A 26,098-nucleotide genomic window follows, 5' to 3' on the forward strand; every position below is an offset into this window, starting at 1 on the left:
GTGAAGGACAGAGGGTCATGGCGGTGCCGGTGCAGGACAGAGGGTCATGGCGGTGCCGGTGCGGGTCAGAGAGTCATGGCGGTGCCGGTGCGGGTCAGAGGGTCATGCCGGTGCGGGTCAGAGGGTCATGGCGGTGCCGGTGCAGGACAGAGGGTCATGGCGGTGCAGGACAGAGGGTCATGGCGGTGGCGGTGCGGGTCAGAGGGTCATGGCGGTGGCGGTGCAGGACAGAGGGTCATGGCGGTGCCGGTGAAGGACAGAGGGTCATGGCGGTGGCGGTGCGGGTCAGAGGGTCATGGCGGTGCTGGTGCAGGACAGAGGGTCATGGCGGTGCAGGTCAGAGGGTCATGGCGGTGTAGGACAGAGGGTCATAGTGGTGCGGGTCAGAGGGTCATGGCGGTGTGGGTCAGAGGGTCACGGCGGTGCAGGACAGAGGGTCATGGCGGTGCGGGTCAGAGGGTCACGGCGGTGCAGGGCGGTGTGCTGCTGCTGGAGCCTCTGCGTTGGTGAGGTGAAATCGAGTTTGGTCTGTCTGTGCAGCTAATCAGCCCTGTCTGGCCTGTAACCCGACCACTGGGACAAATGAAAGATGGACGATGCCGTCACAGAGCAGGTGGGAAGTGGACGCTGAGCAGCATCGGAGCGAAGGGTGTGTTCAGTCTGCGCAAAAAACACACTTTAAACAAGAAATTATTCTGTAAAAGTCCTATATCACACGAAAATTGACTCTTGTGAGGTTTAAATCATGTTCTAATGCTGTTACCTCCTCAAAAACAGACCTGGAGTTGTGTTTTTTCATTCACACATGTTTGAGTAACACTTTATTATTATTCTGTAACATCTGCAACGCTCAAAATGCTCCGTTCCACCTTGTGATGTCACAACGTGGTAGTTTTCCTACGTTAACAGCCCCTTTTACCTTTAGTTCAGTAGCAATTTGCAATTCCAGACCTGAAATGATCCAAATGATTCTAAAAGTGAAGGTGTGTGGAGTTTAAAAACACAGTGGAGCACTTCCTGTATCGCCACATGATGACATCACAAGGTGGAACAGAGTGTTTTCAGTTTGAGAGAAAAACTCAGCCTAAATATGCAGGTTTCTTTGTGCGTTAAACATGTGTGAATGAAACAAAACACAACTCCAGCTCTGTTTTTAATTATATTTTTGACAGTGGCTCAGTTGGTAGAGCTTGTGCTCATTGATCCGAAGGTTGCTGGTTCAAATCCCGGTTTGGCGACGCGACGTTTTGTCCATTTACTCCATTGACCATTTTACCAAACATGGAAAAAGAACAATAAAACAGCTAGTATTAAATGCCAGGGAGAAGAGACGCGTTTTCAGACTAATTTTCACGTTTAAATTCGTAGGAAAATGGTTACAGAACATGGCATTTTCACATAAAAGGTAAATAGTGTAAGATCGGCTAAAAACGTCCTGTCCCAGCTGCCGTCCCCCTCCTCCCGCATGTCCCTGAATCCATCTTTGTGTCTCTTGTTACTGTGAAAGAGATCTGCCAGGGCCTAAAGCTGCGGCTCGGTTGTGTCCTGACCTGTGTGTGTATATGTGTGTGTGTTTGTCTAGATAGGTTTAGGGGCCCATAAACCTCTTGGTCAAGTGGGCCTGACCCTGGCACGGATTATTGTGTTTGACCTTTGAACCGTCTTGTATCTGTGCGGGTCTTTGTTTATATGTTTGCAGGTGTCTGTCCCTGACCCCTGAGGCTAACACACCGCAGCTCCAGGACCCTTTTCTATACATTTCCACAGCTATAAATGAACAGAGACTAGATGTATAAATGGACGTAACTAACCTGCTAGCCGCCGCGCTACAAACAGGAAGTGATCATGGGCGCGCTTTCGGCTTCATCGACTCTGACTCCAATTCACTACATCGAGAAACTGTGGCCTGGTGTTTTTATTTCACTTTTTTTTTTTTTTTGCTGTAAATGAAGATCTTTTCCCGAGGTTGTTCCCGCTAGCGTTAGCAACAAGTTGATTGACAGCGTTGCTAAGTGCCCGCTCCCTGCTAAACCAGAGGTGCTTGTAGGAAAGGGGCGTTACCTTCAACAGCCTCGCTCCGGATTGGCTCTTTGGTTGCTATGATACTCGTGGTCGGAGTTCCAAATATAGAACCCGACTCCAAATTAGCCGCTATAACCGCTCTAGCCTCGATTAGCTTCATTTGACCGGAGCTGAACGCCGTGGGTGACGTCACACTCACTTTTCGTCCACTTCTTTATACAGACTATAGGAATTAAGTTTCATTAATCTTTATTTACACGGGGAAAGCCCATTGAGAGCTCCAGACTTTTTCATAAGCGCCGTTAAAATACAGAACAATACAAACAAAAGCAAACCAAAAACATCACTGCGCAGGTCAGTTTAACACATTAAAAACAGGATCAGGTTGATTATAAATGTTTATCTCCACATTATTGAAGTGCTGCAGTGGACAGAGTTTAAACGTCCTTCAAATCTGTTCCATTTTTGGGAAGTTAAATAATCTTTAAAGCTTTTTTCCCTCCCCCATTTCAGTTCTAGTGCGTCCAATTTTTAGACATGAGAGCTTAGATTAAAAGTTTCTGTATCAAAGTGCAACAAAACAGGTGAGATATTGAGTCAGTCTGTCGTCGTCGTCACTTATAAATACATTTTATACAGACAGCGACGGCCAAACTACTTTTCGTTACTACTACTACTTTACGTTATTTCTCTAGTTGCTGTAGATAAATGGTAAAAGCTGAAGTTGTGTGGGTAATGTATTGTTCAAACAGCAACATAATCATGGGATTCTATTGCGAATAAAATCTGTCCTAACGTTCAAACATCTGAAAAACACTTGATTCTTGCGTAGTTTAGCAGGTCATATTGCTGTTTCGTCTCAGACCTGTTCTGCAAAATGGACTTTTCAAAGTTTTTGACCGTTTTATAGTTGTTTTCTTCTCATTTTCCGTCTTGAAGTTGTATTTGGAGTGATTCATGTTATGAGTTTAATCTTTAATCCACTATTTTCAAGACGCCATTTTGCCGTTCTACCCCCATTTTCACCTCCACTGTGACGTACGCACTTCTGTCAGCGGATTTTTTTCTTTTATTAAGTTGTTTCAGATGAATATTGTGATTTAAAATGTGTAAATTCTAACGTAACGATCCACAGTGTCAGAGCTGAGAACTATAGAGACGCAAGAACATTGGGGCGGATTTAAAGCTCACGGTCGTACGAACATTGAAATAAAAAAAATCTACCCTCGACCGTCCAACCAAAGCGCCTTGATTTGTATTTCCGAAAGTTGAACGTACTATTTTTAGGCCGAGGGATCACCTTGACAGAATCCCACTGCCGAGCGCGGAGCTGGTTTCTAAATGCAAATACACGGGTCGACACATCATAAAAACACTATTATGGTGCGCACATGTGTTCATACCATACGCGCATTATTCTTGTAACGCCGTTAGCAAGGTCAAAGTGCGGCGGCTAGTCCCACATGGCGCTAAACTGAACGCGTGAGACTGGAGTTAAAATAGGACCGGCAAAGTAAAAAAAAACTGTCGGGGACTTTGCGTTTTTATCCCTTTCCCCCTTTGAACAAGCGTCGTGTGTGTGTGCGTGCGCGTGTGTGTATCTGTGTGTGTGTGTGCGCGTGTGTGTATCTGTGTGTGCGTGCGTTAGCGTGTGCGTTAGCGTGTGCGCGTGGGGTTTTGAGGCTCTCAGGCACAGTGTATTAGGGGCCAGCTGGGTTGGACTCTACACATGAGCCTGATTATGACTCAGTATTGCATTACTGACATTCCTCCATAGCTCTGCCTCTCTTTTCTCCTTCTTCGCTCCCTCTCTTTTTCTTTCTACCTCTCCTCGCGCCTTGCCTTCTGCTCTCCACAGCCGGGCAGATTTGCTGAGCAACCACCCCCCTCCTCCTCTCCTCTCCCCTCCCCTCCCGTCCCGCCTCCCTCATTTGCTCCCTCCTTCAGCAAAGCCCAAACGTCCGACACGTGATCCATTCCCATCTCTCTCTCAAAAACCCCACGCCCCCCCTCACCTCACCCTCTCCTTCTCTCTCTTCTCTCTCTCTCCTCCACCCGCTTTTACACAGGACTTTGGGCTCCCTTCTTTTCCGAGCTCGAAGCAATCGGTGTGCGTTACACATGTTGCTCTGGTCCTAACACTCCCGCCTAGTATTTCACATACAGCTGAGGAGGACGAAGAGGAAAAGGCGGAGGGGAGGGGCTAGAAACTGAAACCATCACCCAGCTCAAAAGGGACTGTCTGTGGATGTGCTTAATAACATCGTCTCATTGTCTTTAGAAAGAGGATGCCGTGAGGATTTTTGAATGCCAGATAAACGCGGGCGAGCTAGTACGTGACAGGTAGCGGCTCACCGTTTGAACGATCCCACACTGGGTTAATCCAGGAGGGAAAGAAAGAAAGAAGGGAGGAGGAGGAGAGAGGGAGAACACCGGAGAGCACACGCAGCGGCTTTTTCAGCGCAAGGAGAAGAAGAAGAAGAAGAAGACCAAGACCGCGAAGAAGAAGAAGTCTCTGCCGTTGTGTCAGTCTGCTGCCTCCCCCCTCCTCCTCCTCCTCTTCTTCCTCCTCCTCCTCCTCACCCTACCTCTTTCCTCTCTCACTCGCCAGCCTGACTTCCTCTCCTCTTCCTCCTCCTCCTCCTCCTCCTCCCACCCGCTCTCCCCCTCGCTCTCCTGGTCTGTGCCACTGGTGGAGAGCCGCTCAGTGTGAAAATGCCATCCTGCTCTCCAGACTGCTGCCTCTTTCAGGCTGTGGAGGTAAGGGGGGACCTCGATTGTGCTCGGATGTGCCCGCTGCCGGAGAGAGTTGTGCGTGTGTGTGCGTGTGTGCGTCTTTTGTTTTAACGCAGAGTGATGTGATCCGTTGTCTCTCCCGAAACTTTTGACCATACAAACTAATGCGTCATGAAAATAGTTTTAGTTAACCGGGGGTGGGGGGGGTGGAGGGGGGGGGGCGTGTAGGGCTAAAAAGGAGGCTGTCTTCTGGTTTTTGCAGGGGCACTCGGCTCTGTGACGATGTTTTAGTCGATGTCTATCTTTTTTGCTGTGCATTTGGTCTTTTGTGTCATTTCCAGGCCACCGTTACATCCTTCCTTTTTTTTTTTTTTTTTGGCCTGTGTTTCATTGCTCTGGCTTTTTGCTTTGGGTCAGCTTTGTGATGTTTCATATAATTTCCAACTGTTGTGCCTCGCTGGGATTGTGTGCAAGGCAGCTGAATTTGCTTTAGCTTCCCCGCTGTGTACAGGGACAGGATTTGCTGGAGGTGTGTGGGTTTGGGGGGGGGGGGAATAGACTTGCGCACACACACTTGGAAGTCACATATGGCGTTTTTTCGATTTATGAAAGAGAAATTACTGGGATTTGAACAGTCAGAGCAGTTATTTTAGCCGTTTTTTTGGACCTGGGTTGTGTACTGTACGGAGTTTTTAGGTGGTGTGAAGCAACTGGTATGAGGCTCGATGAGGAGAATGCATTCACAGAAGACAAAATTACACCCAGCTTAAATATCGCTTTGGGCACTTGGCTGAAATGGTTCAAAATGGCGCGACAATGGGAGGTACTGTGCCTTTGAACCAGACTTGTGTTCTGCTTCCAAAGGGTGACATTTCAGTGCAACATGTGCATCTGTCCCAGTCTTTCCCATTTCCACTATGTTTTTTTTGCGTTTTTTAATTCAATTTAGCACATTCAGGGGGATTGCGGGTATGAACTTTTACTTTCGACAATCCTAAGTGTGTTGGGGGACAAAGGGTTGAACTGGGAACGCCGGGACAGCCAACATTTCCTGAACGTCATCGTCCATTTTTTAAGCTGATCTCATGTTGGACTGACACTAGAATGCGAAGTGCGCTTTTTAGGGAGGATCTGACCGGGAATTCTGTCATGGAGGTAATTCATGTTGATGTATACGGATGCAACTCGACTTATCGCAGTTTTTAGACTACCCAGCCACTTGGAGCGCTGTTGCACGATCCGTTACGTTGTGTGCGTTTTTGTAGATCGTGAAGGTGTGGAGCGAGGATGGAGCCGGTAAAGTGGTGGAGATTCCCGCGGACATGACGGCCCGGGATGTTTGCCAGCTGCTGGTGTACAAGAGCCACTGTGTAGACGACAACGCGTGGACACTCGTGGAGCACCATCCCATCCTCGGACTGGGTAAGGAATTTTTGTTGTCTTTGGAAGTTTGAAGTAGTTAAATTGGTTTGGGAATTTGGTTTGGGAATTGGAATAAGGTAAATCAATCAAAATGTGAAGTTGTTTTAAGATTTAAGATAATGGGAAACATCGGTTTGGGAATTTTGTTTGGGAATTGGCATAAGGTAAATCAGTCAGATGTTTTAAGATTTATATTTGCTCAGTGTTGGGTGATTTGGAAGTTTAAAGTTGTATATTTGGCCTTTTATAGTGAAATGAGTAAAATTGGTTTGGGAATTTGGTTACGGAATTAGTTTTAAGATTTAGGAAAATGGGTAAAATTGGTTTGGGAATTTGTTTTGGGAATTGGCATAAGGAAAATCTGTCCAAATGTCATGATGTTTTAAGATTTAAGATTTTAAGTTTGGTGTTTTGGAAGTTTAAAGTAGTATATTTGGCTTTTATAGTAAAATTGGTTTGGGAATTTGGCATTTGGTTATGGAATTAGCATAAGAAAAATCAACTAGAATGTGAAGATGTTTTAAGATTTTAGATTTTAAGATTTAAATTTGCTCAATGTTTGGTAATTTGGAGTAGTAAAGTAGTAAATTTATAGTAAAATGCGTAAAATTGGTTTGGGAATCTGGTCACGGAATTGGCATAAGGTAAATCCGCCAAAAAAGTGAAGATGAAGATGTTTTAAGATTTAAGAAAATGTGCAAAATTGGTTTGGAAATTAGAATAAGGAAAATCAGTCAAAATGTGAAGAAAATTTAAGATTTTAAGGTTTAAATTTGCTCAGCTCAGCGTTTGTTGATTTGGAAGTTTAAGGTTGTACATTTGGCCTTTTATAGCAAAATGTGTAAAATTGGTTCGGGAATTCGATTACGTAATTAGCATAAGGTAACTCAGTCAAAACGGGATGATGATTTAAGTTCCCAGATTTGCTGAGCGTTTGGCTTTTTCATTTGCCTTCCAGCAGTAGCAGGTGTGCTCTTGGCTCCTGAGCACGTCTCCGTCTATGGTTCTTGTTGTTTCTACACGGGTGGAGATGCTGCCGTGTGTAGTTCCAGTATGTAGGTGCACTTGAGCATGGCGCTGCTTCTCGTAGGCCCTTCTGTATGACTTTGGCAGGGAGGTGCGGAGCTCGCGGGAATAGGCATTTTCCATGTACAACTCACATACCTCACGATAATTCACAGCTTACAGACAGAGGGAAAAAAAAAAAGTTCTAAGCTGTTTCACTTCTGTCCCATGTCAGTTTTGAGCGTTTTTTTGGTATGGGCTTCCTACTCCCAAAAGTTGTATTTTTAGATTCAAGGGATGGCTTTGTGCTTTGGCGCTGCTTGATCCCTGTTTCTGGAAAAAAGTGCAGAGTGGAGATGGAATGTGAGTTTAGGAGCGGCGCTGGGAGGGAAACGCAAGGCTAGAGAGGGGCGAGCGGACGACAGGCTGCGATGGAGAGAAAGAGAGAGAGAGAGGGAAGGAGGGGTGTGGACTGGAGGGGTGAAGGGGGGAGGAGGAGGAGGCAGGGTTGGGAGAGAGAGAGGCTTGGACCAAAGCGTCATACCAGAACCGCAAGGAGCCAATGATGGGTGTGCGTCGGACGAGCCCCCTAGCTCCCGCAGCCAATCGGTCTTACCTTCACCCTTCTACAGGAAATTCCCCCGCTCCCGGCCACTTTTATGCACACAACACACATGCACAGGCGTTTCTACTCAACCAGAACACTTTTTATGAGTTCTAACCACTTATAGACATAGATGAAGTTTATATCTGGAGTTAAATGGGAGTAGAATGAGTAAGGAGCAGGCAGGGAGAACAGGCTCGAAATCCAAATCCGAGTTTTAGTTTTAGTAGTTTTATAACGAGTCGTAGAGCTAATTATTTGACCCTCTGCAGCTAAAATCTTGATTAGGATCATGACAAGTCGATCGTTCATGGGATATTTTAAGCACTGTGTCCGTAAAACCTCATTAATGCTTCAATCGCGTCTGTATCTTTTGCTTTTGTTCGGTAACGCGGAGGCTTTTCCAATCCAACGATCTGGAAATGTTTGATGTAGGAACACACGATCACGCAGACCCAAGTGTGATTAAAGACTTTTATAACCACTGAGAACAATAGAACAACTGTAATTAATTTATCTGATCAATTTTCTTTGTAATTAAATTTGTATAAACGTGATAATCAGCATTACATCACCAGGACGTGCAGACTAAAGCTACGCGTCCTTAATGACTACACAACGACCTACTGTTCCATAGTTGACAGCTCTAACGATATATTTATGGGGTCAAAATTATCGTGCGTACTTTTTCTTTGCACTAATGAGATTTTTTTTTTGCAATTTTTTGGCCATACAACAAGATTTAAGCTGTAAAAGTTTGAATAAATAACTTCTCTGGCTCATTAAAGATGCAAACTAACGACTAAAGTGGGGCTAGCCAGGATGCTAATAAGTGTGAAATCACTCATTAGGGGCTTGAATGACTATGCTAAGTAGGACTCGGGCACAGTGCAGAGTTAGAGTAGCGCGATAGACCTAGCCTACAAACAGAAAGTGTAGATAATAGGTGTTTTCGGTCAGTTTTGGCGAGTTTCGGTGTAGTTAGCGCCTCCGTGCAGACAGATATAAGGCAGTTTGTAGCAGTAATCTGACCAGAACTGAAGAAGCAGCTTGGACGAGTAGCTAAACGTCTTCTGCCGATACTGTTTGTGGGGCCGTTTACTCCTCCACAGCCCCGTTTTTCTACAAAGTGGATACGAGAGCAGCGTAATCACATTTTGCGCAGTGTCCTCTTGATGTTAATGTTCTCAAATAAAGCTTTATGTGGATTCTTTCAGCAGCTGGTTGTTGACCCAAACAAAACATGGGCCTGTGCTGCAGATTTAAGACCGACTGCAGCTACGCTAAACGGTGCAAATATCGGCTAAGTCTAATCGTGACAGACCTAGTTATTCGTCGTATTCTCCGCCAGATCGTTGTTTTCACCGATAAACATGGAGCTTATATCCAGAACATTTTAAACCGTCAGCATCTTTAACAGTTCCCGTGACGTAATCGTTACCGTGCCGTGCCTGGGAGTGTGTAAGAAACATGCTAGCTCACACACTCTCCAGGCAGAACTGTGAGAACATCTACGCATTATATCAGCGAGGTACCATTAGCCGTGAACTAGAACATTCTGCCACTATCAGTTTCTAGTTTCTGGTCCCCTCTTTGACATCATATCCCGTCCGTCCGTCCGCCGGCGCAAACGGGAGACCTGACCTGTCCTTTTGCATACACAGATACACCGCGCACTGGCTCGTTAGCTCAGCACGGGCTCTTAACGTGTGGCAGTTCGTCCGCGGCTCTTATGGCTGCACCGCTCTCAGCAATCAGCCTAAATATATGACATCATCTTCCTGCAATGCCCACCTCCTCCTCCTCTTCTTCTTCCTCCTCCTCCCCCCCTCCGCCTGCCTCACTGTGCTTCTTCTGTTCACAACCCCTCCTTGTTTAACCTTTTAGTCCCTAGCTTGTCTCCTGGCAACAGTTTTTCTTGCTGTGTCACTGTATATAACAATAAACGAAGTCAGTTCTGATTGAAACGAAAGCAGACGCGGACGTTTGGCTCGGGCAGGTTGCAGTTACTGGACGGATTTGGAGTTTGTAGATGTTTTTACTCTGCGCACACGTCAGACGCTCATGGTGTAGATGGATGATGGTTCAACCGATCTGAGAACATGTTTTTGGGAAGTAAATAAAACTGGAATGAATGCATTGGTAAAGACGTAGGATTCTTTAAAACTAATGTATATGTGAAGATTTTTTCTTGTTTAAGCCGTTTAAAGCGCACACGTTACGCTGTTTTTATCTGTTCTAATGTTGTTTCCTCGTCACAAACAGACCTGGAGTTGTGTTTTTTTGTTTCATTCACACATGTTTAACACACAAACCCTGCAGATTTAGGCTTAGATTTTCTCTCAAACTGAAAACGCTCTATTCCACCTCGTGATGTCATCATGTGGTAATACAGGAAGTAAACTCCACACACCCATTTGAGTGATTTCAGAGCCTGTAATTGCCAATTTAGTACTAAACAAAAGGTAAAATATAACTGTTAACTTGAAAATTGCCTCTTCATGACATCACAAGCTCAAAATGCTCTATTCCACCTTGTGATGTCATCAAGTGGTAATACAGGAAGTGCTCCCCAGTGTGTTTTTTTTAAACTCCACACACCTTCACTAGAATAATTTGGATGATTTCAGAACCTGGAATTGCCAATCTACTACTGAACTAAAGGTAAAAAGTAGCTGTTAACTTGCAATTTGACCACTTCATGACATCACAAGGTGGAACAGAGCATTTTGAGCTTTGGGGATTCGAATATTAATAATGCAGGATTACTCAAACATGCATCAATGACACAAAACACAACTCCAGGTCTGTTTTTGAGGAGGTAACAGTAGTATAACATGGTTTAAACCTCACAAGAGTCAGTTTTGTGTGATATAGGAGCTTTAAGTGTGTTTGTGTGCGTTGCAGAGAGGTGTCTGGAGGACCATGAGCTCGTGGTCCATGTTCAATCCTCCATGAGCAGCGACAGTAAATTCCTCTTCAGGAAGAACTATGCCAAATATGAATTCTTCAGGAACCCCCTGGTGAGTCACTTTCATCCCACAGCTGACCTTTGTGTGACTGCTGGCTTTTAGCACGCAGCCCATCGCCCCTCACCCCCCCGAGGCACGCTTCGCCCAATTTACCTTTAAATATTTTTAAGTGCACACTGAAAACGGGAGAGATTCAAGGCTCATGTGCGTGTTTAAAAGTCCCATGTTACGCCGTTTTCTAATCTGTGGTATTATAATGTCATTTTCTCGTCACAAACAGACTTGGAGTTGTGTTTTTTTGTTTGATTCACACACGTTTAACACACAAACCCTGCAGATTTAGGCTGAGTTTTTCTTTTCTCAAACTGAAAACACTTCCACCTTGTGATGTCATCATGTGGTGATACAGGAAGTGCTCCACTGTGTTTTTAAACTCCACACACCTTCATTTCTAGAATCATTTGGATCATTTCAGCTTCAGGAATTGTCAATCTACTACTGAACTAAAGGTAAAAGGAGCTGTTAATCTGAAAACTGCCACTTCATGACATCACCAGGTGGAACCGTAGACTGTACTATATATAAATGGACATAGTTAACCTGCTAGCTGCTACGTTCCAAACAGGAAGTGATCATGGGCACACTTCCGGCTCCATCGATTCTGGCTCCAATTCACTTTCTATTGAAAAACCATCCCCTCTCTCTGTACCTGCTGCTGTCAGACTCGTCATTTTGGTCTTAAATGTTCGTATTAACCCTCTACATGATCCTGGGGTTTTTATTTCACTATTGTGTCAAGATATGAACATTAGTAACAGACAAATCAAGCACCTTCTTTCCCCGAGTTCGCTCCTGCTAGCGTTAGCAACAGGTTTGATTGACAGCGTTGCTAAGCGCACGCTCCCTGTTAAACCAGTGGTGCGGGCGGGAACCTTCAACAGCCTCGCTCCAGATTGGCTCTTTGGTTGCTATGATACTCACGGTCATAATTCCAAAAATGAAACTCAGGTCCAAATTAGCCGCTATAACTGTTAGCCTCGATGAGCTTCATTTGACTGGAGCTGAACGCTGTGGGTGACGTCGCACTCACTTAGTCCACTTCTTCTAGTCCACAGTCTAGAGCTGGAACACAGCATTTTGAATGAAACAAAACACGACTCCACGTTTTTTTTTTTTTTTGTTAACCGCATTATAACACGACTTAAAGCTCACGAGAGTCCATTTTGTGTAATATAGGAGCTTTAAAACCGCAAAGTGGCTAGCCAGCGCCCGGGACTTTGCATGGCACCTTTTGCTGATGTGGACTCCGGCGCGGCCTGCTGGGTATGCGGTGACAGTATTGCATTGGTTGATTTAGGTGAATGTCAGAGCCAGCAGGTGACCTCAGCTCTGTAGTAATGAGCACAGTAAAACACCAGAGCGCTAGCCGTGGCCTGTCAATCACACTAAGAGTAGCAACGCTCGCTAAAGGGGATTACGTCAGCGGGTGAGATCATGCTGCATCTACTTCCAGGCTTGGAGTGCCCCCTCTCACTTTGTCTTTGAGCCCAGAGCTTGTTCTCAGTGACGGGGAGAAGGGAGGAGGAGAGGTGCGCATGCAGACAGCCACTCCAGTCTGCTCTTGCATTAGCACAAGGGCTTTTGAGAGTCCACGGTCTAATTGTAGCTCTCTCTCTCTCTCTTTGCAGAACTTCTTTCCCGAGCAGATGGTGGCTTGGTGTCAGGAGTCCGATGGCTCAATCCCTCAGTCTCAGCTCCTCCAGGTGAGACGGTGGCAGTGGAATATGCATGGGTTTAAACACTGACGTCATTCGATTTAAGAAAAAGCCCCTCGAAATTTCAAACCGTGCAAAGAAAACAGACAAGTAATGTGTTTCTTTGCTTCGACTTTGCCTTTTTTTTATCCCTTAGAGCTATTTTTTTCCCTCAAACTAGCTTGCAAATAGCTTTTTTACAGCAAAATGGAAACTGAAAGTAGTCTCTCTGTTGTTGCTGTGACTGTGCAGAGCTTTGCTAGCGTGTTAGCTAACGACACAGACAAAGTACGGTTTAACTCACCCACAACAAAACTCTTTAAACACATAAACTCAGAAAAATGTTATCCAAAGGGACCATATTACGCTGTTTTCTGATCTATGTTGTAAAGAATTGAGTTGCTTTTCGTTTCTTTCACACGTTCCAAACTAAAAATGTGCTGTTCCACCTTGTGATGTCATCATGTGGTGATACAGGAAGTGCTCCACTGTGTTTTTAAACTCCACACGCCACGTCATTTCTAGAATCATTTGGATCATTTCAGCTGTGGAATTGCCGATCTACTATTGAACCAAAGGTAAAAGGAGCTGTTAAAGTTGAAAACTGCCACTTCATGACATCACAAGGTGGGGCAGAGCGTTTTGAACACACCTCACAGCATTTTAACAAGTTTTATAGCTCACACGAGTCGGTTTTACCTGTTCTCTGGTTTATACTTTTGACTTGTGTTTCTTGTTTTAGAGTCAGCCTCAAACTAAATACTTTGCAGACTTTGTTGACTTTTATTTTTGTTTTTAAACTGGAGCAGCACGTTTTTGCTTTAGTGTTTGCAGCTTTTACAGGACAAAACGCCGTTATATCACCACTGACTCTCACATAACGTCTCTCAATCTAAAAATTCTGCATGTGGCGATGTCATCTGCATAACCTCTATTTACAGAAACAGAACAATGACAGGTCCACCCTCCGACACGTTCACACTTTCAAAACAACTACAGTTCTGTGAACACGTGAAATCTCATGGTTATTACGGCAGGGTGATGTGAGCTGAAATGTTTATCACAATATAAAAGAAAACAAATGTGCAAAAACAACACACCTCATGCGTTTTATAACATTTTGGACTTTGGACTGTTTAAGTTCTAGCTGTTTAAGTCACAGCAATTAGAATTTTTATGTAACAAAGTAAAGTAGTAGTATAAATTTTTACTTATTTGTAGTTTACTTGACTACATTTTAAAGTGGATACTTGTTACTTTTACTTCACTACATTTGAGAGAAGTATCTGTACTACATTTTTAACTGGACTTAAAAGTATTTTTTATTTTAGTTTGAGACCTGTCGAAAAGGCTGAGGGATTATTTTTAACACGCTCATAGTTTGAACAATAATAATAATAATAATAATAATAATAATAATAATAATAATAATAATAATAATAATAATAATAATAAATACGTTCATAAATAATGATAAAAGATCGAATCAGTTGTTTCTGTTGAATAAAATAAAAGCATATCTTTGCTCCGGTATCTGTACTTTTACTCAAAGGCGCACTGTGTAACTTTTCAACTTGTGTAGCCATGGAGATGCATTGCTATGCCCGGAATGTTCCACAGTATCTCATTAATAAACTTCTTTATCTCCACGTGCACAAGATTAGACCAAGTTAGAGGTCAGATCTGTGGAGAGGAGAGCTTGATTACAGAAGGAATCATTGTTTTCCAGGTGTTTTTGAACAATAAAAACACCTGCAGTTGAATCAATGTAAGAAAGAAGTTTAATGCCATAGTTGGGAAGATTCCGAGGCAGTAAGATCTCCATGGAGACTAAGCTGCACTGTGTAGCTTCTTTGGTGGAGTCTCTAAGTCACAAAATCCAGTTCTTCTTCTTCCTCTGTGTCCAAGTCCCACTGCTAAAGGAGTTAAGTTTTATTTGTGCACATGTGGGCCGCTCGTCAGCTCCAACTATTATATTTTTAAATTCATGTTGTAAACGCTAAAACATAATTACTTTTCAGTGCCTTCCTACAGTTTGTTGCATTTTCCTCTTGCAGAATTTCCTAAACTCTAGCAGCTGTCCGGAAATCCAAGGCTATTTATATGTGAAGGAGCCGGGCCGTAAGTCCTGGAAGAAGCTCTACATGTTTCTGCGGCGTTCCGGGCTTTACTACTCCACTAAAGGAACGTCCAAGGTACAAACGCAACGCTTTGTGTGGAGCTGGTTTAGACGTTTGGTTTGACGTTTGGAGCTAGAACGGGCACGGCTTTAATGATTTACGAAGATGTTAGTCTGACTAGTGGCGATTGACGGGTGGATTAGCCCATTAGGGACACGCAGGGTCCGTCTGTATCGGAAATAATAAAGTAAAATAAAATTATATTGCAAGGCTGAAAAACATGGCGGAAAAACAGTCATGTGACTCAGGTGACCAATGAGCTCCTTCGTTTTACATAGACCAGGGGCGTCAAACACATTTTAAGCGACATCAGGAAAATGGTCGCTCTCAAATGGCCAGATGTACTTTTAAAATAACTGTAACTACTTTTTCATAAACTTTCTGTGTTTATTACTTATTCGCTTTACAAATATTGCACATGTATTTCCATAAATGTAAAAAATATGGCTGTATAAACTTGCTATCTCCTGATAAACTGACATTTTAAGACAGTCAAACATTTTAATTTACCTTGTTGCGGGCCACATAAAATGGCACGACGGGCCACATTTGGCTCATGGGCCTTGAGTTTGACACATATGCCATAAACTGTATATATAAATGGACATCTTAAAACGTCTTAAATGTTCGTATTAACCCTCTACATGATCCTGGGGTTTTTATTTCACGATTGTGTCTGTAAATCAAGATCTGAACATTAATAACAGACAAATCAGGCGCCTTCTTTCATTGAAGTTGATCTGGATTGGCTTTTTGGTTGCTATGATACTCGATACTATGATGTGTCATTGAAAAAACGGATCTGATTGGACGATCACGTTTGACCGGGCTCGAGACGCAACAGACGACGTGGGGACCAGATGGATATCACTCTGTATAAAAAAAAAAAAATACATTTAAAAAGAACTTTACGCTTTATTTGAAGGCAGATCTCAAAGTGCTACAGTAAAAAAAAACCCAAAAAACAGCAAAACATCTAAATTGTCCCTCTGTCAAACCAACAGGAACCAAGACATCTGCAGCTTCTGTCCGATTTGGATGAGAGCAACATCTTCTCCACCATCACGGGCCGAAAACTCCACAATGCCCCCACAGAGTACCAGTTCTGCATCAAGGTAAACGCATATTTGTTGTTGTTTTTGTGAGTCAAACTAGCATCAAGACTCCTGTTAAAAGCGCTTCACCAGATTATTTAAACACTGTATTGTATTTGCTGCGTTTTAAGCAAAAAAACTAGCATGCTAACAGTGCACCGGCGTTATTTATTGGTACTTTTTCCGCACCACTTTTGGAAGAATAATGATCCTTCTATTCGCAAAGATACAACTAGGATCTGGCACGGCTCAAATTCATGCAAAAACTGTCGTAATTTTAACTTTTACCTACAAAATAAACCGTAATGGGCTTTATCCGCGGTCTCTTACAAACCTCCTGATGTGTTGTTACCTCATCTCTGGCAGAAGCGCTTTGTAACAGGTGTCCTCCAAATCTGCGTGGTTAAAACGACCCAGCAGGGGGCTCTAACTCGCACTCTACGGGACTCGGGCCATAGTTTTCTGCGGTGGGCACCTGCTGATCGGGGATAAGCTCGACGGGATAAGCCTGGATGGTACAGCAAATCTAGTTTGTCTAACCTCTGACCTCTGTGTCTGTCCCGGCGGTCAATGGGGTGATGGGATTTTACCTCTGCGGTTACACCTGTCATGATAATTACTGTATTAACTTATATTTCAGTATGTGGAAGCTTCGACAATATAGTTTGCGGCTCAGTTTTTATCAGTTTCTTTGCGATAATAAGGAGATTTAGCTATTTTAATGTAAGATAACATAAGATTTGAGCTGTAGAGAGTTAAAAAAAAACAGTTCTGTGGCTGATTATTGGTTCATTCTGTTCGTTTAAAGCTCCTGTATTACGCAAACGTGACTCTTGTGAGCTTTAAATCGTGTTTTAATGCTGTTAGCTTCTCTAAACGTGTTATCATGACAGGTTTATCTGCGACTGGGAGCGGCTCTGATGTGAATTCAGTGATGCCAGTGTGTTTTAGGGCTGCAGGGGGCCGTTCCTTAGTCGTTTGGCCGATTAATACGAAATTGGACACCGCCGACTTCGTCTTTTGCTATGGATCAGACCTGGACGACAGAAGGATTACACAGACGCCAACTGATTATTTTATTTTGAAATGAAGCGTCCGTATGGATCACGGCAGAAAAGAGAACGCGTCGAGAGTTAGCTGGACTTTTGGGGTTTTTGGGAGTTTTATTTTGCAGTTTCACTTCTAAAAATGCTGATTATTAATCTTTATCTGTAGACAAAGGTGTTTTTTGTTTTTATGAGATCCTAATAATCTTGAACTTTTACTTTAGCCTAAACCCTTTTGGTCACGATAAAAATGTTACAACCTTATACAAGTTGAATAATGCTTGATTTTGATTGTAAGGACCAAATAAAATATTACTTTACTCACTAAACTTTATCCAACAAATCGATGCATATGACATTTCTTTAGTACAGATCAACCTACCGTATTTTCCAGACTATAAGTGTCACTTTTTTCATAGTTTGTTCGGGGGTGCGACTTATATGTGAAATTATTAAAGTACCGTAAATTTGGGACTATAGAGCGCACCTGAATATAAGCCACACCAGCTAAATTTGAAAAGAAAATCAATTTTGTACATATATAAGCCGCAGGTTTTTGTGTTGTAACATGTGATATTTACACAGAAGGTTTTTTTATTTTTAATTTAGGAAACTCTTTTTTTTTTTTTTTTAACTGTGAAAAGCAGTTCAGTTCATAATCTTTCCCCATGTCTCACTTTTGCATTTACTGTTAGAGCGCCCCCCAGTGGCCGTTAGGCAGTAAAAATCTTTAAATTAGCTGCACTGTTGTATATAGTCCGAAATTTACGGTATATAATCTCACATTTTCGTTATTTTGTTACAGTTTATTTTTATTTTTATAGCTTGTCTTTAAAGATAAAATGTCTGTTCTTGGTCTCGGATTTTGTAAAAGAAATTTCCCCAAAAAATGCAACTTATATATGTTTTTTTCACCATTATTATGCATTTTTTTGGCTGGTGCGACTTATACTCCAGAGCGACTTACAGTCCAGAAAATACGGGGTTTTTCCTTGACGATACCGATTGTTTAGAGTCCAGAGAACCCAATGATTTATATGTGGTGTTCAAACCGTAGACTGTATAAAGACCAAGTCAAATGAAGCTCATCGAGGCTGGCCAAGAACTGTTTAGTCAAATCCTCGTGCGCGTGTGTGTTTATGCTAACGACCTTCCCGTAATGAAAGCTAAATGAGCCACATAAATGCTAACAGGACATCGCCAAACACGTCGTCATTAACCTTGAAACGCTGTGATAAAACGGGAGGTTTGGAGCCTCTGCAGAACCACACGTCTCCCCGGTTCATTAGCGTCTCCGTAGCTTTCCGCGATGGCCGTGTTTGCTCGTTAATCTCATCTCCCGCTGTGTCTGCTGCTTGATTGACAGCCCAGTAAAGTGAGAAGCGACTGTAAAGAACTGAAGATGCTGTGCGCCGAAGACGAGCAGAGCCGGACTTGCTGGATGACTGCTTTTAGACTACTCAAGGTACGACTGCGAGCGAGGACTGTTCTGCTAAACGTTTCCCGGGAAGTTCATCAGAAGTATCAGCTTTATTTTTTACAATTATTCTCTATGTTTTTGTCTGTAAAACCCCTCACCACACACTTTATACACTTTTCTCACACAGGCGTTAACATTTTCTCAAATTTCTCTCTCGTTTAAACTCTCTCAAAGTTCAAACCTTCGTAGGCGTCTTTGTCGGTGCAGAACGTTTCATCGACATTGTGGGTTTTGTCGGGGAGAAAACAAATTGCAAACGTACAGCACTTCAGAGTCACACTGCGATCCAACGTTTATGTAAATTTGTCTGAACACATTCTGTACTGGACAGGAGACACGGCACGGAGGAGACTGATGGACAATGGTCTACAGTCCAACAGCCAATCAGGACGCACGACACAATGCACGCTCATACACTGTAAAAAAGCATGAAAAATTGTACTAAAAAAACCCGCGAAACAGCGAGACCACGAAAGGTGAACCACGATATAGTGACAAACAACTGTAATATGCAAATTTGAGGTTTTATCCATGTTCTAATGTTGTTTCCTCCTCAAAAACAGACCTGGAGTTGTGTTTTGTTTCATTCACACATGTTTAAGTCACACTTTATTGTCCGTCTGTTACATCTCCAAAGCTCAAAACGCTCTGTTCCACCTTGTGATGTCATCAAGTGGTAGTTTACAACAGCTCTTTTTAGCTTCAGTTCAGTGGTAGATTGACAAATTCCAGGTCTGAACTCATCCAAATGATTCTAGAAATGAAGGTGTGTGGAGTTTAAAAACACAGTGGAGCACTTCCTGTATCACCACATAATGACATCACAAGGTGGGACAGAGTGTTTTCAGTTTGAGAGACGAGCCTAAACATGCAGGGTTTGTGCGTTAAACATGTGTAAATGGAACAAAACACAACATTATAATAACACACCGTGATATTAAACCTTTAACTACAGTGATTTTTGTGTAAATTTGTGTATTTCCGTCTCTTTGCAGTATGGCATCGTCCTCTACCAGAACTACAGCCTGCCACAACAGAGGAAGCCAGCCCCTTCCCACTTCTCCGCGCCCGTGGTGAGGCTCCGCTCTTTAAAATCACCTGCTTAAGTCTAGAATCAGTGCCCCCTGCTGGACAAAGGGACGTAGTAATTAGCCAGAGATAAACCCAGGAGCGTTTTTTTTTTTTTTTGTCAGTCGACTCGCGAAATGACCACGGAGATCTAAATCCACGTCAGATCGGATCACTTTTTTATCTGGAACTGGACAACGGCCAAGTGAACTCCCATTTAAACGATGACCTTTGCCCTTTTGCCTAATGAGGTTAACCATGTTCTGTAGTAAAAGGCTTACAGGACAGATTTAGGTCATTCTACTCGTTTAAATAGTATTGGCAGCAAAAGTACTTCCTACACGTAACGTTTTAAAGCTGGAGCGTTGGGCTAAAGAGTCCGTCACATGTTTGTTTGTTTGTTTGTTTGTGTTAATGTCCAGCACATGTTTGACCCGGACTAAACCCGTCATAACCTGAGGCGGCGGCGAAGGTGTCGTCAGTTTAGAATGACGAGGAATTAAAGCGAGTTTATGTTTAGACTCAGCGTAGGGTGATGTAGCAATGTAGGAATATGTTAGACCTGGTTGAGTCCAGGTTGAGTCCAGGTTGAGTCCAGGTTGAGTCTGGTTCAGTCCTAGTTCAGTCCTGGTTTAGTCCCGGTTCAAACCTGGTTTAGTCCTGGTTTAGCCCCTGTTTAGTCCTGGCTCAGTGCTGGTTTAGTCCTGGTTTAGTCCTGGTTCAGTCCTGGTTCAGTCCTGGTTCAGTCCTGGTTCAGTCCTGGTTCAGTCCTGGTTCAGTCCTGGTTCAGTCCTGGTTCAGTCCTGGTTTAGTCCCGGTTCAAACCTGTTTTAGTCCTGTTTTAGTCCTGGTTTAGTCCCGGTTCAGTCCATGTTTATGCCCGGTTCAGTCCCGGTTCAGTCCCTCTTTAGCCCCTGTTTAGTCCTGGTTTAGTCCTGGTTTAGTCCTGGTTTAGTCCTGGTTCAGTCCTGGTTCAGTCCTGGTTCAGTCCTGGTTCAGTCCCGGTTCAGTCCCTGTTTAGTCCTGGTTCAGTCCTGGTTTAGTCTAAACACACGTCATGTTCATGTGACTTTTCTCCATCGAGAGACGACATTAAAAGTGTTTTGTTCGTGGACGTGGCCTAAATATAATTTCTAAAGTCTGTGTCGGTGAAGCTCCCGTCAGTGTCCCACGGCTCCGACTCGCCACACGCTCCTCCAAATGGAAATTCAAGTCAGATCAAGTCAAATTTATTTATAAAGCACATTTAAAAACAACCACAGCTGTCCAAAGGGCTGTGCAATATAAATAAAAACATCCAAAACAGGTGTGTCGTGCTCCCTCAGGTTCTGTCGGGTTCTTTTGGGTTCCATTATACACCGCCTGGTTCCTTCATGGTTGTTCCCTCGAGTTCTGTTGGGTTTCGTTGTGCTATGTTCTGTCGGGTTCTTTTGTGTTCTGTTGTGCTCTGCCGGATTCCGTCACGCTCCTTGGGTTCTGTCGGTTTCTGTCAGATTTTGTAGTCCACGTGCAGGTCGTTTTGCGGTTGCATTCCGTTCACTTTGGGGTTAAATAGCCGTCTCAGTTTAGTTGTAATGTGAACGACTGTATAAAAAAATCGGATACAAACAAAAAAATTGGGAAAAAATTGTTCCAAACCCTCCGCAATTTGTGGTCTGACTGAAGTGGAGCTGTGGAGACAGGATTTATCACCCCCCAGTGAGTGTGTCTGGCTTGTTTGACCTCTGACCTTTGTCTACCACCCCCACCTCCCTTCTCTTCTCTTTCTTTGGCCCAAACCGTGCGCCGCCCCACCCCCCACCCCGTCCTCCTCCGTGTGCCACGTCTCCAAACAGCGCAGCGTGTCCGAGAACTCCCTGGTCGCCATGGACTTTTCTGGACGCACAGGCCGCGTCATCGAGAACCCCGTGGAGGCCCAGAGCGCCGCCCTGGAGGAAGGACAGACCTGGAGGGTAAGGAGCAGCGCCTGAAAACACCATGACGACATATTCTCTGCGTTTACTCTGATTACGTTTTAGCAAATCATCCATAGACTGTTTATATAAATGGATGTAGCTAACGTGCTAGCCGCCGCGTTACAAACAGGAAGTGAGCATTGACGGCGTTGCAAATCTCCCGCTTCCTGCTAAACCAGTGATGCGGGCAAGGAAGCGGGGCGGGGCGTTACCTTCAACAGCCTCGCTCCTGATTGGCTCTTTGGTTGCTATGATACGCGCAGTCAGAATTCCAAGTATGAAACTCTGCTCCAAATTAGCCGCTCTAACCGCTAGCCTCGAGGAGCTTCGTTTGACCCAAGCCGAACGCCGTGGGTGACGTCGCGCTCGCTCAGTCAACTTCTTTAAACAGACTATGACATCATCTGACCGCAAAGGTATCACAGGACATCAAACTTTTATGAACAGTGATGTATTTTTTTATTTTTTTTACGCAGAAAAGAGGTCAGCGTATGAATGTTTTGGGGAGCTCGAGCCCACTGCACCCGTCCTCTCTGAGCACAGGTACAACTCACCCGACGACAAGTGAACAGTGGTGGAGGAAGTACTCAGATTTGTTAAGTAAAAGTACAGATACAGAGGTAAAAAAATACTCAAATAGAAGTAAAAGTATCACGTGAAAACATCTACTTAAGTAACAGGAAAAAAGGAATTGTTTAGAAATGTACTTAGAGTGAAAAGTAAAAGTATTGTTCATTTGTTCAAGTGTAAATGTGGAGATATTGATTCAAAAACGACACATGTTTTGTTCAGCAGTAACAACACAAATCAGTTTCTTAATTTTTCTTCTGAATTTTGTGTTTTTATTTTTGTTTTGCTCAAAGAACTCGAAAACTTTAGTCAGAATGGTACAAAATAACCCCTAAAATTAGATGAAAAGTACTTTTTACTTTACAGTCCTGTTCAAAAACGTAGTGGAGTAGAAAGTACAGATACGGCTCTCAAATGTACTCACGTAAAAGTAAAAAGTACACACTGTAAAAGGCACTTAAGTAAAGTACAGATACCTGAAAATTCTACTTAAGTACAGGACTTTACTTCCACCACTGTAAATAAAACAAATATATTACTAACGATAAATAAAGTACTAATTAAACCGTGCTTCAGTCATTCACAGAACACAGGTTTGGTTTCACGGCCGCATCATGAGAGAAGACGCTCATAAAATGATCATGCAGCAGGGCCAAGTCGACGGGTAAAGACGCACGACATTCGCACGTTCACGCGTTCTTTTTGCATTTATCGTCATGAATTCTCCTCTTTTTCCAGCCTGTTCCTGCTTCGGGACAGCCAGAGTAACCCCAAGGCTTTTGTGCTCACCTTGTGCCACCACCAGAAAATAAAGCACTTCCAAATCCTGCCGGTGAGTCGCACGTGAAACGGGATGAATCAGATGTAAAAGTGCGCCGTGTTTAGGCCGTTCCGCGCCGCAGCTTTATGTACGCTGTGTCTCTGCCGAATTTTCTTTTATAACTTATGGGACGAGTCAAGATAATCTCTCTGCGGACGGCCCAGAGCTGCAGTTTAAACACGATGGTGGAACATGTAGGGCACCGGTTTAGTCCGTGTTCTGTATCTGTGTTCATATGTTATACTTTTAAATGAAATCATGTTTAATTATAAGGTTTTTAAAGTGTTAAAAGAGGCTGTTTTTGTTACGAAAGGCCAATCCATCTTTGAACAGGAACAGAGGCCCAAGACGTCATCTATGTCTTAATTTATAACTTCATCTTCAGACCTGAATCTAAACCAGGAAGACAATAGTGCTAGCCTGTATGCTAACAGGTGTGAGCAGCCGTTAAGGGCCTGAATGATTACACTAATATGATTCAGGCACAGTTCACACGTTTAGCTGATTAGGACTAACCAACAAACAGATAAACAAACAGGTGTGTTAGCTTCAGTGTCGTTAGCTTCAGTGTCGTTAGCTTCAGTGTCGTTAGCTTCTCTCTTCAGACAGATATAAGGCAGTGTCCAGTGGTAATTTAATTTAATTGGCCCTCGCCACTCACGAAGTGATGGCGAGGGGCATTGTTCTTCCTGGGTTTCTTCTTCTTCTTATTATTATTTTTCCGCCAAAAGGATCGCATTTTTCACCCCCTGAACGTCGACGAAAAGTCCCACATATATATATAGGATCGACCGGCTCGGCGAAAAATTTCATAAAATTGGCGTCGCGACAATGTCCGAAGCACACCGGCTCGACAGCGCCACCTAGAAAATTCAAAATTTTGAAATGAATTGGGAGCCGACACGCATTTTTCGCCGTAGCTTGACGAAATTCACACCAGTGATAGAGCTCATGGAGACAAGCAAAAAAGCCAATCATAGTGCGGCCCTAGGACGGACAGGAAGTCGGCTATATTGAATCGAAAATTCGCCAAATTTTTCGTTGCGTGTTTTCAAAACGCTACTAGTCTCAGGTTTTTGGTCCAAATGAGCTCAGATTTCACATGCCGCATCCAGACAAGTGGGTTTTCAGAAGTTATCCACGTTTTCTCCAAATTCCACACGGTTCGCCCGTACGCCGCCATCGAAATACGCCTTCGTTTCCTGTTTTTTCGATGTCCTCTCACGACCACAGGCATTGCCCTACAGAGCTCACATTCAGATCACATATGTGTGATTGGGGCATGAATGGAATGCAATATTAATTTGAATCAAAATGAATACTATAGCGCCCCCTACCATAGGGGTGAAACGCAAACATTATCGGATTCCTACGAAATTCGGGAAATAAATTGGGGGAATGACGTGGACCAAAAAATAATATTACGGGCATAGGTCATTTTTCACACTTGGCCACCAGGGGCGCAAAGACTCCAAAAAAAATAATTTAAAAATGTCTGACACGCACATGCATTGGTCTACACAGCTCAAATTCACATCACACGTGTGATATGAGGGTATTGATAAAATGGATTATTAATTGTAATAAAAATGAACACTATAGCGCCCCCTATCATAGGGGTGAAACGCCAATATTATCGGATTCCTACGAAATTCGGGGAATAAATCAGTGGCATCAGAAGAAACAAAAAATTACATTATGGCCATGAGTAATTCTCCACGGTTGGCCACCAGGGGCGCAAATACTAAAAAAAAAAACATACAAAAATTTCTGACACGCACATGCATTGGTCTACACAGCTCAAATTCACATCACACGTGTGATGTGAGGGTATTAATAGAATGCACTATTAATTGTTATCTAAATGAACACTATAGCGCCCCCTACAGTATTGGTAAAATACACAACTTTGTCCGATTGGCATCAAACTTGGGGAGATAATTGTGGGCATTAAAAGGGTCAAAAAAGTCCATTACACCATACCTGTATTATGTACACGGTTGCCGGTGCAAAGCCACAGACCCCTCTCATATAGAGTCAGGGCCACACAGCTCAGGGCCACACTACATATTAACATTGTTCTTCGTTTTTCCGCCAAAACAATCGCATTTTTCACCCCCTGAACATTCACAAAAAGTCTCACATGGGGGTATAGAATCGACCGGCTCGGCAAAAAATTTCATAAAATTGGTGTCGGGAAAATGTCCCATGCCCCCTGACTCGACGGCGCCACCTAAAAATTCACCCCTATGGGAGAGGAGCCTGGTTTATTTTGGAAAATACACACTAAAAGCAGAACAGTGATAGAGAATGGGGGGACAAGCATAAAAATGAATTGAAGCACTGCTCTATGACAGACAGGAAGTCGGCCATTTTGGATAAAAAATTCGCCACTTCATTCGCAGCGTGTTTTCAAAATGCTACTAGTCTCAGGTTTTTGGTCCAAATGAGCTCAGATTTCACATGCCGCATCCAGACACATGGGTTTTCAGAAGTTATCCACGTTTTCTCCAAATTCCACACGGTTCGCCCGTACGCCGCCACCGAAATACGCCTTCGTTTCCTGTTTTTTCGATGTCCTCTCACGACCACAGCCATTGCCCTACAGAGCTCACATTCACATCACATATGCAAGATTGGGGCATGAATGGAATGCAATATTAATTTTAATCAAAATGAACACTATAGCGCCCCCTACCATAGGGGTGAAACGGCAACATTATCGGATTCCTACGAAATTCGGGGAATAAATCAGTGGCATCACAAGAAACAAAAAATTACATTATGGCCATTAGTTATTTTCCACGTTTGGCCACCAGGGGTGCAAATACTACAAAAAAAAATCATTAAAAAATTTCTTACACGCACATACATGGTTCTAGACAGCTGAAATTCTCATCACACATGTGATATTAGTGTATTAATAGAATGCACTATTAATTGTTATCTAAATGAACACTATAGCGCCCCCTACAGTATTGGTAAAATACACAACTTTGTCCGATTGGCATGAAACTTGGGGAGATAATTGTGGGCATTAAAAGGGGCAAAAAAGTCAATTACACCATACCTGTATTATGTACACGGTTGCCGGTACAAAGCCACAGACCCCTCTCATATAGAGTCAGGGCCACACAGCCCAGGCCCACACTGCATATTAACATTGTTCTTCGTTTTTCCGCCAAATCAATCACATTTTTCACCCCCTGAACGTCGACGAAAAGTCCCACATATAGGTATAGGATCGACCGGTTCGGCGAAAAATTTCATAAAATTGGCATTGCAACAATGTCCGAAGCACACCGGCTCGACAGCGCCACCTAGAAAATTCAAAATTTTAAAATGAATTGGGAGCCGACACGCATTTTTC

The 26,098-nt window shown here is 43.4% G+C and overlaps 1 protein-coding gene across 4 annotated transcripts in view; it reads left to right on the plus strand.

The window, feature by feature from the left end:
• LOC117378412 (growth factor receptor-bound protein 10-like) overlaps nucleotides 1-26,098 on the plus strand; it is a 62,353-nt gene that overhangs the window by 24,190 nt on the left and 12,065 nt on the right. For 3 of the 4 annotated variants that reach the window (XM_055225380.1, XM_033975006.2, XM_033975007.2), the window contains 11 exons: nucleotides 6,024-6,180; nucleotides 10,697-10,812; nucleotides 12,450-12,524; nucleotides 14,573-14,710; nucleotides 15,700-15,810; nucleotides 18,202-18,300; nucleotides 19,311-19,388; nucleotides 21,219-21,335; nucleotides 21,815-21,881; nucleotides 22,485-22,572; nucleotides 22,647-22,740. In XM_055225380.1, coding sequence (XP_055081355.1) covers nucleotides 6,024-6,180; nucleotides 10,697-10,812; nucleotides 12,450-12,524; nucleotides 14,573-14,710; nucleotides 15,700-15,810; nucleotides 18,202-18,300; nucleotides 19,311-19,388; nucleotides 21,219-21,335; nucleotides 21,815-21,881; nucleotides 22,485-22,572; nucleotides 22,647-22,740 — 1,140 coding nt within the window. Of the gene's footprint in view, nucleotides 1-4,501; nucleotides 4,783-6,023; nucleotides 6,181-10,696; nucleotides 10,813-12,449; nucleotides 12,525-14,572; nucleotides 14,711-15,699; nucleotides 15,811-18,201; nucleotides 18,301-19,310; nucleotides 19,389-21,218; nucleotides 21,336-21,814; nucleotides 21,882-22,484; nucleotides 22,573-22,646; nucleotides 22,741-26,098 lie in introns of those variants that run through there. The other variant, XM_033975009.2, reaches the window with a different exon arrangement.

Source organism: Periophthalmus magnuspinnatus, chromosome 11 (genome assembly GCF_009829125.3).
Source record: "Periophthalmus magnuspinnatus isolate fPerMag1 chromosome 11, fPerMag1.2.pri, whole genome shotgun sequence".
In the NCBI taxonomy this organism is placed as follows: domain Eukaryota; kingdom Metazoa; phylum Chordata; class Actinopteri; order Gobiiformes; family Gobiidae; genus Periophthalmus; species Periophthalmus magnuspinnatus.